Consider the following 15,425-nt stretch of genomic DNA (forward strand, 5'->3'; position numbering starts at 1 on the left):
GTGTGTGTGTGTGTGTGTGTGCGTGCGTGCGTGTGTGTGTGTGTGTGTGTGTGTGTGTATGTATGTATGTATGTATGTATGTATGTATGTATGTATGCATGCATGCATGCATGCATGCATGTCTGTATGTATGTATGTATGTATGTATGTATGTATGTATGTATGTATGTGTGTGTGTATATGTATGTATGTATGTATGTATGTATGTATGTATGTATGTATGATCAAATTTGTACGTTTTTTGTAAGTGATACTACACTAACTATATATGTATTGTGAATATATTCTTATTATTATAGTATGTTACACAAACTATTTTCAAACTCTCCCTTTCTTCTAGAAACCGGCATACTGTAGACACACCTCTCAAGAAGGATGAGAACTGATGCTCCAAATTCTATACTACTGCAATTAGAGTTAATTAGGCCAGATAGATTTACGTATGAGATAAACCTATGTATTGAACTTAGAGATTTTGTTACAGTTTTCAAATTGTATATTTGACAAACCTGTCATGTATTTTTAACATGCAAGTTAATTTTAAATCAACACCTAGATGAATAATTGAGCCCTTCATAATAAATTGAATAGAAGCCAAGGTATTTACATCGACTCTTCAAAATCAAGTAGTTAAATATTATAACAGCGGCTCTTTAAACTTAATTACTTAATATCTAGTTAATTGTACAAGTTTAATTATCATTCAGGTGGTAAAGCTTCTATTTCACAATGCATTGAGATAGCCACTTGTACATCACATGTACGTTTGGTGTTTACTGTGTTCGGGGTTTTCTTTCTATGGTATCGATTCACATTTGTTCATAAGTTGCTTTGTCTACAGATGTAGTAAACTAGGTGTGTTCCGAAATACAGACAATAGTATCATATAATTAGTCAATAATATAAGAACAAATATACATACACATAACATCTGCCATTATCTTGACCACAGTGTATGACCTAAAACATACAGCTTGACCACATAAAACGATTGATATGACTGGACAACTACTCTGGAAATCATTGTATCGTGTACTAAGGTAGACACAAAATAAAACTATTGTTTTTTGGTGTGGTACACAAATGGGTAATATTGTGCCTTTGTTGTGTTAATCTTCTCAACCTGTGATATAGATAGTTCTAGTCTTAACATTGAATTCTTCAGAAATGTACTCTGCACGAGCACAGAAGTCCCCCAAAATGTCACACTGTTGTGAGTACAATTAACAACTGTACATCCAATACCTACAAGTCACAATAATATTCAATGTGTTAGTTTGTAAACTGAGAATTCGGTTTCCAGAGTAGTAATAATTCATTGATGTAACCTTATGGTAAGAGTGGCACTCATATTGCTATTTGTTGAGAGTTGGATTAATATGAATTTTGTAATCTTTTAATCTCCTACTATGTAGGATAACATACTTTAACAGATAAGTCATTTAGAAGTCAATATTGAAAACGTGTTTACTGTTTTATGGTTGTTTGGCATTTTTATTTGCTTTGTCTTTGTATGAGTTGATCCACTGTGCTTAGAATAAACCAGCGAGTACAAATAAAACTGACGTCTATGCGAATTTTATTAGCTTATACAAGCATCTACAATAGATAAATAAATAAATAAATAAATACACAACGACTGTAAATGTCCGATCAGATGTATTATTATTATAGCAAAAAAAAAAAAAAAAAAAAAAAAAAAAAAAAAAAATGGCGCCATACAAATCCGACTAAAATCACTACGTTTTGTTAAGTGGTTCGACACATATCTGAACAATAATATTACAATACTTTTTATTGCATTCTGCTCCTATATTTCAGAAGATCGTCGCCAAAAATATGCAGAGTAACTTTCCTGAACATATCTTTCAGATCAGATTTGGCAAAAACAAACAAATAGTGTTTCCGATAATCCGACTGACTCTAGTTTGCCGCCAACTCTAAACATTTTTAAACATACAAACCAAAAATTCAACAAATATTTGTATTTTTGACCTTCATGCATGTCTGTTTACTTTCCCCAGTGATGCCTGTACATATTTCGTGATCGAACGATCATAGAAAGATTCTGACCGACATTTCGTTTTTTTTCGGTTGAAACAATATTTAAAATAAAAAACAAAAACCCACCTACCTTATTTTCTGTGGTCATGTTATCTGACACACACAATTATTTTGTATTTGCCTTGGAAAGAATCAAGTTGTATCTAAACAAATTATATCATATGGCTTGATGAATTTTTCGTAGAGCTAAAAGTTTAAAGTGATATATTGAAAGTGGATATTATATTGTGAGAGTACAATATGAAGCGCCCGATCTTTACTATAACAAAATATATTATCCACACAACAATGAAAACCACTGAACGTGAAATAAAACGTTGCTTGCATCAACAAAAAGCTTACATTGGCTCTTTAATCCTCTGGCGCAACATGCATTTAAAATTATATATTATCTGGCACGACCAAAATTCTATCACCATTGCTACATTTTATCGTCTGGTCACACATAAATGCCTGTGTATAGGATGTACCTATCTCTCCTGTTTAAATGTTTTAGCTTTACACTTTCACAGTTATAACTTGGCTGATAAGTCAGTGCATGTTCCACTGAATTGGTAGTAGCTCCATACAATTCATAGACACGGTGTTGAGAAAGAGAGAGACTAGAGGAGACTGTCCTATCTACAACATAAACAATGAATAATTTTACCAAGTCTACCATGTGTCTTTTTTTATTATTATTGTAGTAGTAGTAGTAGTAGTAGTAGTAGTAGTAGTAGTAGTAGTGTGTATGCTGCTACTGTTTACATCATTAACAAAATAAAGAGTCTACACATTGTAAGACTAGTGTGTTCGTGTGTTATCCTGTTGGTGTCTATCTCAACATGAAACCTTGTGACCAGGCTCACTGATTTTGATAGTTCATTTAATACCTTTGGCTCGCTTCTGAGAAAAGAACTGTTAGATCAAATTATGTAATTTAGATTTGCGCCATCCATTCGCAGCTCTTCAGTACATCGAAATGTTTGGGTCCGCCAAAGCGTTTACTCTTTTTTGGGGGATCAGCATAAGATGGGTTAATTAAGTCAAGAGGTAATAAAATCATCCATCAACTATAAGTCATCTATAATCACCTATAATTCTATAAGACCAATATGCATTGTACTCCACGCTCAACCCACCGCACTGTCCCACTTCTTGCCAGACAAATCTACGGTAAATCAAGATCTTATGCGAGTCTGGTTGGATACTAACAATATACGTTGATCAGCCAATGACGGCGGTGTGAGCTATTGCCGGTAAAAACATGCACAAGAATGAGTGTTGAATTTTGTCGCTACATAATTCATAACTCAGGTAGGTAAGTGAGATTTAAAACAAGACACGGCAGGATAAACTAAGCGTACTGTATTATCAGCGAAATTGATAAAATAAACAGAAAGAAAAATACACCATGGCATATGGAATTGTGATGACGAATCATTTGTACAAACAAATCTTTGGTATCAAATCTATTACTATTCCGCCGATGTTAACTTCGAAGTAATTATTTTAAGATAACATTTTACGATGAATTCACCTTTTAGACAATGAACCATTTACATTGTATTCCAAGTTTAGCATGTGGCAGTGTTCTACCATATATGGTAATTGTGGATTGTATCATTGCATCATCAGATAATGAAATTGTCACTTATTTGAAGGTAATGTTTTATTCAATAAAAGTTACACTGAAATGTACTGGAGACTGGAATTAAATTGAGGCAGAACAAGAACTCTAATTCGATCTTGCAATTAAGGCTGGGGAACCATTAAACGTGTCACTTATACCTTTCAAGTTCTTATATCTGACCACCACCACCACCACTAGTATTATCAATCAAATTAACAAGACGGGCATTGGGTATGTCTTCATAGACTAGATACCTGTAAATTACATGTGACCCAGATCGTTATTTGGATATCTGCTCTGGTGGTCAATGTTCGACGATGACGATGACAACAACAACATCAACAGCAACAACAACGAGAACAACAACTTGTACTTGTGTGTTTTGTACAACGGAATGTATCCCCGGGAATGTATCCTTCAAGTAGGCTACCTATTCAGATGATCAGAGTAAGTATGTACTGCATGGTTGTATTCATCTAATATATATTAAGTACTTTGTGTAAACTTTAGCTGTTGATTTGCATATCAATGAATGATACAAGGGCACTGTGTCATCGTATCATTCCACCATAGTAGAGTAGGGCAGCGTCGACGTAAGTTGTGAAATCGCCACACGAAGTTTTCTGTAAAGGATTCAACGCCAATGCTAAGGTGAGTAAACTTTCCCTTAATTGAAATAGCGAGTGTCTTTATGCACAAGTTGTTCTATGAATGATAAAAACTCAAAATTATCGGCTTCTGTGTTGTGGACATTCAAATACGATTCATAATCCACGATTCGTCGATCGTCTGTTTACACATAGGGGAGAGAGGCAGTGAATGAATGAACGAATTCGAATAGATCAATGGAAACACGAGACTGTAGTGTGATTACCCAAGACATATAAAGTACCCACATAGCATTTTCTCATATTACGTGTGTGCTGTTACTCAGAGTTAAATCCTTTGAACTCTTGGGGCCCTGGTGTTTAGGAGAGAAACACTCAGGAATAAATGGGAGTCGACAAGGGGGGGGGGGTATATGAGGTCGGCAACGTACGACGATATCTTCCGAACTGCAAGAAGTCAATTAGAGAAAACTTACTGACCGACACTTGAAATCACGTCGATGTTTAATCAACTTGTCCGTGCTTCAGTTTGGTGGCCAAGTGGTCTCGAACGATTGTCAATGTTGTTAACCATTCACCCGTCACGTACTGTATATATACATATGAAAGAATGCGTGAACGCTCAGACTGTTACCACTCCACTTGATGCATTCATAGCAATTGACGTCAATATCTATTGAATTTTAACAATGGTCCCACATTTCAGATCTATCACCTGTGCAACGTACACTCTCCTGTGCAGTGAAATGACATTGGACATGTTGAATCGACACATCTATCATGTTTCAGATATATGGACTGAATCTTTACTGTGCCATTATAGGGAGACTTTGCACTACAATGACCATCACCGTTTCCACTTCCGTCCCATGAAATATTTTGCATCGAACTTAAAACGCACATCTTGTTGTTTGTCTGCCAAATTATATGTATTAATTGTCAGCGAAAAACTATATATCAGAAAACGTTTGCTCTATTAAGAAGTAATTTATTCCATCTGCTGTTAACGTTTAAGCTTGGTCTTAGCAAAGAGCAAACGCAATTTTTAATGCTATTGTTCTCAGTTCTCTACCACACTCAAGCACTTTCATTTTTTTAATTGGCTGTATACCTACAGTTTAACATTGGTGATTTCTGTCTGTACGAGTGTCTTGTCTTGTATTACATTTGATATTTTACCTGGTGGCAAGACGAATTTCCACGTTTTATGGACAGTTGAGTTTATCTAATCTAATCTAAGCTAATCTGATATAATATAATCAGAATCAAACGTAAGAAGAATATATATATAATTCAACTTATATATTTAGGAACAATAATGACAGCCCTTTCCCAATTTTAGACAATGTGAATGCTATAGGCATTTATAGGCAAGGCAACTCTATTTGGGTAATTTGAAGGGGCGGATATTGAAAATAATGTTTTAGGCTAATTCTTAAGAAGGCGTGTGTCAAATGCAATACAATTTGCTCCATACATTAACCATAACAAAGTACACAGCTTCTGGAAAGCTTTTGTCATGTAGCTTTTAGTTTGAATGACTCATTTGCATAATTAATGATTTTCAGTAATTAGCCTAAATCCTCAAAATGCATATTTCAAGTTCAATATAATTTGGTACATACTTTTTCAAACTTAAGTAACTGTGCATGTTCTGAAAGGCTTGTTGATACAACTTTTAGATTTGCATTACTAATGATTTTCAGTAATAAGGCTATATCTTAAAAATGCACACTTCACATGGAATAATTCGTACAAGCAAACGTAATTGCACGTGTTCTGAAAGGCTTGGTGATGGTTCTTTTAGTGGTTTTGAACACGTCCTTTGTTCATTCATATGTGCATTGATGTATTCAGTATTGCTTTTATAACCATTACAATGGCAGAATCAATATCATATCACAGCATCAATATTAATGGAATGATCACTATGAAATGACATAAAATCGAGTGACTAGGAAGCCTCGATTTTTTTTTCAAACCCATTTTCTAGTCTTTCGCCCTCGCCATAGAATTTTCGTAAGTCACATTAATTGTTCACTTCTCTAGAAACTATAAATGTGTACTTTGCAGGAATTAAATTCCAATTCAATCCAAGAGAACAACTTGCATAGACGTGTTACGCATTGTTATATTTTATTACATTATTTCGATGAAATCCTGGATTACAAGCGAGTAAAGGACCATGTAGTATAACAGAAAATAAAATAAATTTCAGTATCTGATGGCTACGTTTCCTTTCCATCTAATATTTGCACAGGTAGTTCAATTTATGTAAATTGTATGCTGACTTTGAGTAGTAAAATTTTGCACGGAAGGCATGTTTTTGGTTTGGTTGTTAGACTTAACACTATCAAAATATCCTAGAAAAGTTACCTTCTAGCATTATACACGAGATACGTACATGGCCATTTTCTGACATCTGGACTTTATTTGCCGTGTTCAATTCAATTAACAATAAACTCGTTTAATGAGCAACCCTGAAACACCCGTGTACATTTATTTTTTCTAAATTGCTATTGAATTTAAGACTACAGCGCATATAGGAAAAAAAATTGGACAAAGTAAAATAAAGTTGTCAAAGGATTGATTTCATCAGGTTTATTGAATTTTCCCATGATGCATTGCTCCAAAACTGTATCATACTTAGCTGAAAGTAGGGAAAGGGCATTGTGAAGGCCTTATAAAAGTATTTTTACTCAGCGATGTTTCTTTTTATCCAATATTTGCCATATATTAAATAAGTATTAATGTGAGAGGTAAAATTCCAATTTTGCTTGGAATCCATCTCTTTTGGATTCAGCACCATTGAATTACCCTAGAAAGGTCGTCTTCCGCCTTTTACCCCAAATGCCTACAGAACCATTTTCCAGTTTTCTGTACTACACTAAGATGTCATGTTTGTAGTGGTCCTGAAGTTCATGTTAGCATAACAGGATTCAATTTTGGTTCTTTTATTTTGTTTCAGACAACACCTACCTTAAAATGGAACTTACCACTTTGCAGGACGAGGTCGAAATGTCATCCGTGGATGCAAAGGATAGACATAAAATGAAAAATGATGAGAATAGAGAGATCAGTGATATCGATACTTTGTGTGGAATTGGTAAATTTCACCCACGGTGTGTCCAATGTTTTGCCACCATCAAAATTGTGTTATTGGTGTTGTCTTTATCCGTCTTAGCATTCTCGATGGATCTCAGTGTTTCTATGATAACAGTCACCAATTTACAGAAACGCTATGGTTTATCGAGCAAATTCATCGGCCTTTATCACACGCTGAAAGACGTAGCTGAAATCATTTCGACGATCTTAGTGGCGTATTTTGGCGGGAGATCGGGTTGTCACAAGCCGAGATGGATCGCGTGCGGCCTTGTTGTCTGCTCCCTGGCTTACTTCACAGAGGCGCTCACCCAGTTCATATCTGAACCCTACGACTACCATTCGGTTCAGATTGGCAACGACACTTCTGTTTCAGAGCTTTGTGATAGCGAAAACGAAGTTGCGTACACCTTTGAGACTCAAGAACACAGTTCATGTGGTGATAACATCGCGTCAGCTTTGATCCCTACAGGCTCCGAACCAATCATTCTATACTTGATTGCGGGCATCATGGTTGGTTTGGGAAATACACCGTTGCTAGTTCTAGGTATCACCTACATCGATGACAATGTTTCAAAGAAATCGTCTCCAGTTTATTTGGGTAAGTTCTGTTTCCTTGAAATGTGCTATAACTGGACATTGAACTGGATCAGAGCTTTTGATCACGCCATATCTTTAAATGTACAGGTGCATTATGGGAAAATACAATACACGACATATTCAACAGTGTATTGTGGAAAAATATAGCATATGTCATCTTAACAAATAGAAACCGATAGCACCATTTCAAAATGCCCTTTATTATCAAGAACCTATTGGGAAGGCAATCAATCCCATTACCCCACATTATTAAAAGACATGAATAATTTCTTTTACATAATTAGTAGAACTTAGTTTAGCATAATGTGAGACACAGAAGTACAAGTTTTAGCCCTTTTCAGTGACGCACTTTTTCAATAAACTTCCAACACATTCTCAGTTAATGAAAGTGAAGACAAACAAATAGCGAAAAATCAGCGGTCATGTCCACCATCAAACTTTATTCAAATGGAAGCAAAATTAATCTATTTTGAAATAAAAAATGGCTTTCAAATATTGTATACCGTATACAAATATTGTAGGTACGTTTTTAGAAAAAAAATACCTCAGTGCTTATTTCTTTGCACTACAATTCTCCTGGTTCTTGAATCTCCACCGTCTTTACTTTACAGGTGTTATATTTGCCGTTCTCGGAATAGGACCACTTGTGGGCATGCCTTTAGCGGGCCTTTTTACGAATCTATACGTCGACTTCTACCGAGTAGATCAAGAAACTATCGACATTGACCCCGGAGACCCTCGTTGGGTTGGGGCTTGGTGGATTGGGCATTTGTTCACTTCTATATTAATGATGCTGATGGCAATATTAATGTTTCTCGTTCCAAAACGAATGCCCATCAAAGCAGGTGAAGACGACACCAAAGACTGCCACGATGACAATGTCATCCATGTTCATGCAACGCAAGAAATTGTGAAACGATTGAAAGGTAAATAAGTTTTTTTTACCCACCCTGTTTGCATGAGGTATCGTTATATATCGTGTATGAATTGGTGTACTAATTACATTGGTGGTGGGTTTGCGATGTATGTAGACTAGGAAACAGTTTTCTTCTTAGAAATAATTTACAGAAGCACACCAATCATGGTTTTCATTCTTAGACTAAACAGTTATGTACAAAATGCCTCTACCATTAATTAATTAATCCATAAATACATAAATGAATAAATGAATGAATAAATAAATAAATAAATAAATAAATGAATGAATAAATAAATAAATAAATAAATTAATTAATGGATTACTTAATGTAATCCATCCAGCAATCCATCCGTCCATTCACCCATCCCTCCCACCCAACCAGCTATCCATAAAGCAATCCATCCATCCATCCATCCGTCTATTCACCCATCCCTCCCACCCAACCAGCCATCCATAAAGCAATCCATCCATCTATCTATCCACACTCACTCACTCACTCACTCACTCACTCACTCACTCACTCACTCATGCATTCATGCATTCATTTGTTTTCCTATTTATCGTTGTTGTTTTTTCGTTTTTCTCTGTAGACTTTCCCAAGGCCGTGTTGAGACTGATAACCAACCTTCCATTAATGATGATGATATTGGCAAGGGCATTCAACATGGCAAATATGGGAGTCGCTATATTTTTTGCTAAATATATAGAAGAAAACTATAGGGTGACATCAGCAGCTTCTGGCCTGGTATTAGGTAATACTGACTGTGATGTATTTGTATTTAGCATAATACGAGTCTGTATAGTATGGTCATCGAGCTGAATTTGCTGTATATTTTGCTGTTGGTGGGCTGTGCTGTGCTGTGCTGTGCTGTGCTGTGCTGTGTTGTGTTGTGTTGTGTTGTGTTGTGTTGTGTTGTGGTGTGGTGTGTTGTGTTGTGGTGTGGTGTGGTGTGGTGTGGTATTTTGGTGTGATGTCTCTTCCGAAAGGTACAGTCCTCCATCTTCGGCATGTATTACGTTATAAGTTGGTAGACAATTCATCTAATCCATCAACAAACACGCCTAAAAGGAAAATGGACACCACATGAATTCCATGCATTAGCCGAGAAATATGGCAGACATAATGGCAGACATGATATTAGATGAACACTAATCATTCTTGACTATTCAATGCTGATTACTTTCAGATAATAGTCACAATGTACACATGATACATATGTATATCTGTTGACATCGCTTCTGCAGGAGCTTCGGTAAATCAGACACTCAGTGCTGGGGGCTCTACTATGAGACCAACCAGACGAGGGGCTGGGGAAACGTAATCCAAAGGCCATTTTCATAACTTGGATGAAATGTACTAGGTGACTTCCTATGTATGCTGGTGACTTAGATTACGTTTCCACAGACTCTCGTCTGGTGGTCTCATAGTAGAGCCCCCAGCGGGTAAGAGTCTGGGTAAGAGAAACTATCGCTGCTGAACACTGAAGTTGACGTTTTGGCGCAAGCGCTTGAACATTATGTGACCGCATGAAATGACTCTTCACAAAATAATATTTATGAAAATGCCTTCATTTCCTGGAGTGTAGTGGTGTTCCTTTTTTAATTAGGAGATGCACTTATATCAACACAATGATGTCTTGAAATCTACACAAGTCACTCTGTCTGTCTGTCTGTCTGTCTGTCTGTCTGTCTGTCTGTCTGTCTGTCTGTCCGCCTGCCTGCCTGTCTGTCTGTCTGTCTGTCTGTCTGTCTGTCTGTCTGTCTGTCTGTCTGTCTGTCTGTCTGCCTGCCTGTCTGTCTGTATGTCTGTCTGCCTCTTCCTCTTACACTTTTTGGTACATCTCTTTATTAAAGAACAAAGAGAACTAATTGTACAAGGTGACAATAGGTTGAATTGCAAATCTCACATTGAATGTCAGTTGGATAAAGATATACATGAAAGTAATTCACACCCTGGCAATATCAAAATGAAACTGTTTGACGATCTCGTAATTCACATCAATGTAGCGTCCACGTATAGTTGCATTCATATTATAATTCTTATTTAATTTTCAATATTGCAGGAGGAGCTGTTATCTTTCCAGCTTGCTTAGGATTTCTGATTGGTGGTGTAATATTACGTCGATGGAAACCTAGCCTGATCAAGATGGCGGCGTTTATAGTCATCGTTTTGGGAGCAATGCTGGCTATGCCAGTCGTCTTCATGCACCTCGGATGTTCAACTGAACGGTTTGCGGGTGTCACGGTTCCACATGTTGAAAGGTAAGCGTTGGATACCATGGCAAGGAAGTTGTAGCGAAAAAAAAATCATTTCAAATCGGGTGGTTTCTTTTTTTAAATGCATAATTGAGCATCTTAAAAATTATAATCTATGTTAGCAGCAAGAAAACAGGGTGGTTTTGATCAAACGTGACTGGAATCTGTGCTCGCTTTTATGTCTTTCATTACCGCTATTACTTCGTCAGTAAATGCAAATCTGTACCAGAAACTAATACTGTTTCCGCCGCCCCCTCCCCCCCGCAATTACACTGCTATGCTGATAAAGTATGAAGTATGAATTTTTCTGTTTTCACAGTAATTTAGGTGTCTGCACAATAAACCGATTGAATAGTTTCAAAATTATATCAAGATTATATTTAAAAATGGCCATCGAATTTTGTGTTAATGCAATGGGAATATAAAAAGATTGTCGATATCTTTAAAAACAGGACAGTGACCCCACATTACTTTCATTATAATTTCACAACAACCAGGAACAAGCATTCAAACGGCACACTTTGAAGATATTTGAAAAAACTTCAGCATTATTATGTCGTCACTGGTTGTAATTGTATTTTCAGTTCCAACATTACAACATATACACAAAACAAAGATGGCCGATTTATCTCAACCTGCAATTCAAATTGCGCATGTACAGGAAACTATGAACCCGTGTGTGGTGTTGATGATGTCACATATTACTCGTCATGTTATGCTGGTTGCAGCGCCTCCTCTGATGCAAAGGTTTGGCAAATACTTTTGAAATTGTTGACTCATCACTGTTTATTTGATTGCTCACAATTGCTTATCCAAAGTTCTGTCCAGTTTAGTGGGTTTAGAACATATGACCATAGGCGTTGGCGATCAAGTGTAGGATTTGACAAAGATGTAGCCAAGTGGTTGTAAAATGAATAATCATTTTATAATTTTGAGTAATGAAACAATCGTACTCTGTATTTTTAGAAGAAGTGGCGCAACATTGCTGAAGTCAGTGTTTGTTACCCAGGAAATGCAAAAAAAAAAAGAAAACACACAAAAGGTGACAAGCAAACAAACATACATACAAACAAACAAACAAACAAACAAACAAACAAACAAACAAACAAACACACAAAAAACAACAACAACAACCAACCAAACAAACAAACAAACAAACAAACAAACAAACAAAAGAGAAAAAATAAAAATATTCAATAAGAATAAATGTAAGATTAGAAATAACTGACTTTGCAAGTAGCGAGGAAAGCCTGTATAGAACTATCAAATGACGGTGCTTTTTGAAGTTATTGTTTAATTTGAAGATAATTACTCTCTCTCTGCAGGAGTTGATGAACGTATAACAACACTATCTTTTGTTTTCATACATCTAATGTCTTGTCTCAAACAGAACTTTACGCAATGTGCCTGCATCACGGAGGATTCGACAATATGGCTCAACACCACCGTTGAGGGCGGCGCTTACAGTGGCATATGCGGTCAGTCCTGTACGGGTCATTTGATTCTGTTTGCTGTCTTCTCCTGTATTGTTAGCATGACGTCATCAATCGCAATGTCTAGTGAACTTATACTGACACTCAGGTATATATTATTTTGTATTAACCGACATTTGAAGAAAAAAAAAGTTCGACATTATTCCAAGGCTAACAATAAATTATATGTAAATATTGGTTTGAAAAAACGCATAACAACATGGTGACGAATATGATTACTATGAATTTTGTAGACCTTTTTATATATCTTATATATAACGACATGTACATGACATTGTTGAGACGAAATCTCCTTTCATGTTAATACCACACTCTGAGCCTGAATGACTCATCGAGGGGCTCTCTAACTTGCGTCCACTATATTGCGCCCACAACGACGAATCTCTCGCTTAGGTTAAATCTTATACTTTGCATCGTTTCTCCGAAAGAAAAAATATAACCCAGCCTCTCTACAAGAATTATATCAATTATTTTTACCTGTATTTTGTGATTTTTAGTGGGTGCAAAAAAGGCATTCTCTTTAAGATTTACATTTCAAGTTTCTATCGACAGAATGTAGTCAAAATATTGTAAATGCTTTTCAACTTTCAGATGCGTGTCACCAAGTGATAAGCCGTTTGCAATTGGTCTGAGATCAATATTGACCACGCTAATAGGTAAATAAGATACGTTACCTTAGTAACATATAGTTTATTTCTGAATGACGTGGTTTACTCGATGTCAAAGACAATTGATATGTAGCACAAACCGCGACTTAATTTAGTATTGCTATTTTTGGCATGAGTAAATTATTTTTATGCTTGGGTGGTGGTGGTGATGATGATGATGATGATGATGATGATGATGATGATGATGATGATGATGATAATAATGGTGGTGGTGGTGGTGGTGTTGATTACGATGGTGTTGCAAAAGGAGTAGAGGAAGATGGTTGATTGATTGATTGATTGATTGATTGATTGATTGATTGATTCCTTTATGATACAATTTTCTTCACCCCTCTTTGCCTGTCTTCGTTTATCCTTTATAAACTAAGTTTCTATTGTTTACATGCTTTAACGACACAGGAACTCTACCGTCTCCAATTTACACCGGAGCACTGATTGACTCGGCCTGTATTCTATGGGGGACGGCCTCATGTGATGAAAAAGGTGCATGTTTGTTGTACGACCTTCCGGACTACCGGCGTAAACTATTCGGACTGCTGGCTTTCCTAAAAGTGCTGTCTCTTTTGTTCTTCATTATCGTATGGATATCCTTGCGCAGGAATCCAAACCCTGGAAAGATCAGAAAACCCGCTACATTGAATGGTAAACAGCATGATGACGTCATTGATGAAGTAAGCAATGACACTGGTAGTAAAGACGGAGTGAATGAAAGTTCACAATTAATGTCTGGCGAAGACACAGAAAACACAACTGAGGCATAGGCATCTATGGTACCGCCCTCCCTCGAACAGATCATTTCATCTTTCATGTCATATTGACTTAAGAGAGGAGCACCAGTCCAAGAAATGAAGACAGTTTCGTAAACTTTGCTTCGTTCAGTTGTTCGTGATTGTCTTAGCAGTGATCTAGTGTTGCATCACGGGAGTCAGCAGACACGCATGTGCATTAGATAAACAATAAATGACAGCGAAGTGCCTATTACAGATAAATAATCATGAATATGCATTGCTCATCTAGCACATATATATTTGTGCAACTTCCAACGAGGCATGCGCAATACTTGACTACTACTCGGACAATATTGAATGAATTTGAAGAAGCAAATGTCAATGTGGTGTGTATTGGCAATCGCTCAACCAAACAGTGTATGAAAATCTCTTGATTTCAAGAAAATGCACCGCTTTTTAACTATACCGTATTATTAGTTATTATTTTGTATGCACATTCACAATTTGAAAAAACAAACATCCATATCCATTCGCATTTCAAGTGTATGTAATTTTTTGTTGCGTGTAATTATCTCCAGTTCGTTGACCGTTTGAGAGATCAAACTGTCAGGGCTCCCAATCTGATTATTCATCGCTAAACATACATCTCTCTTATCAAGCTTGGTGTCGTTACCTGAAAACGTATCTTATCTTACCTCCTTTGCGTCTGGAGTTCGCACCCTATGTGCTGATAGTGGAACACGCAGAGGACAGGTGTTTTCTCTTATCTGTACACGCGTATGACCCTTTTTACATTCATTGACCTACATTCGGTATTTAACTTACTACACCTACAGTGTCAAGAGTTTGCAACTAAATATTTTCATAATTTAGTTCGAATTCTACCAACCGCCCATTTTGAATGGTGCATTATGGGAAATATATTATCATAAATTATAATCTAATATAGCCTAGTTTACAGATCATTACAAGTGTGTCCTCTTTACTACAATCACGATTAAGAGTTCAGAACAACTACAAATAACATTGTGGTACTATAATGGGAATGTTCACTTCGGATGACAAATGACTTGTTTGTACTTGTTTGCATAAATATTAGATTTAATTATATATCACGGTTAGAAATTAAATATATGTAATACGTGGAGTTATATGTATGTATGTATGAATGTATGTATGTATGTATGTATGTATGTATGTATGTATGTATGTATGTATGTATGTTTGTGTGTTTGTGTGTTTGTTTGTGTGTGTGTGTGTGTGTGTGTGTGTGTGTGTGTGTGTGAATGCAAGGATAGATCGATGGATGGATGTCTGTGTCGTATGTACTTTTAAGTTGATGTGTGTGCACACGCGTAATATAATGGAAAAATGG

General features: G+C 36.3%; 1 protein-coding gene across 1 annotated transcript; it reads left to right on the forward strand.

Moving 5' to 3' along the window:
• The first annotated feature begins 4,232 nt into the window (after positions 1–4,232).
• On the forward strand, positions 4,233–14,996 carry LOC144448507 (solute carrier organic anion transporter family member 2A1-like). Its single transcript, XM_078138770.1, has 9 exons — positions 4,233–4,327; positions 7,253–7,987; positions 8,598–8,912; positions 9,496–9,657; positions 10,969–11,167; positions 11,746–11,908; positions 12,552–12,742; positions 13,246–13,310; positions 13,722–14,996. Exons 2-9 carry the CDS (start codon positions 7,270–7,272, stop codon positions 14,081–14,083), a joined length of 2,175 nt encoding a protein of 724 aa, XP_077994896.1. The 5' UTR covers positions 4,233–4,327; positions 7,253–7,269; the 3' UTR covers positions 14,084–14,996.
• The last annotated feature ends 429 nt before the right edge of the window (positions 14,997–15,425 follow it).

The sequence above is a fragment of the Glandiceps talaboti genome, chromosome 17 (genome assembly GCF_964340395.1).
Source record: "Glandiceps talaboti chromosome 17, keGlaTala1.1, whole genome shotgun sequence".
Lineage (NCBI taxonomy): Eukaryota > Metazoa > Hemichordata > Enteropneusta > Spengelidae > Glandiceps > Glandiceps talaboti.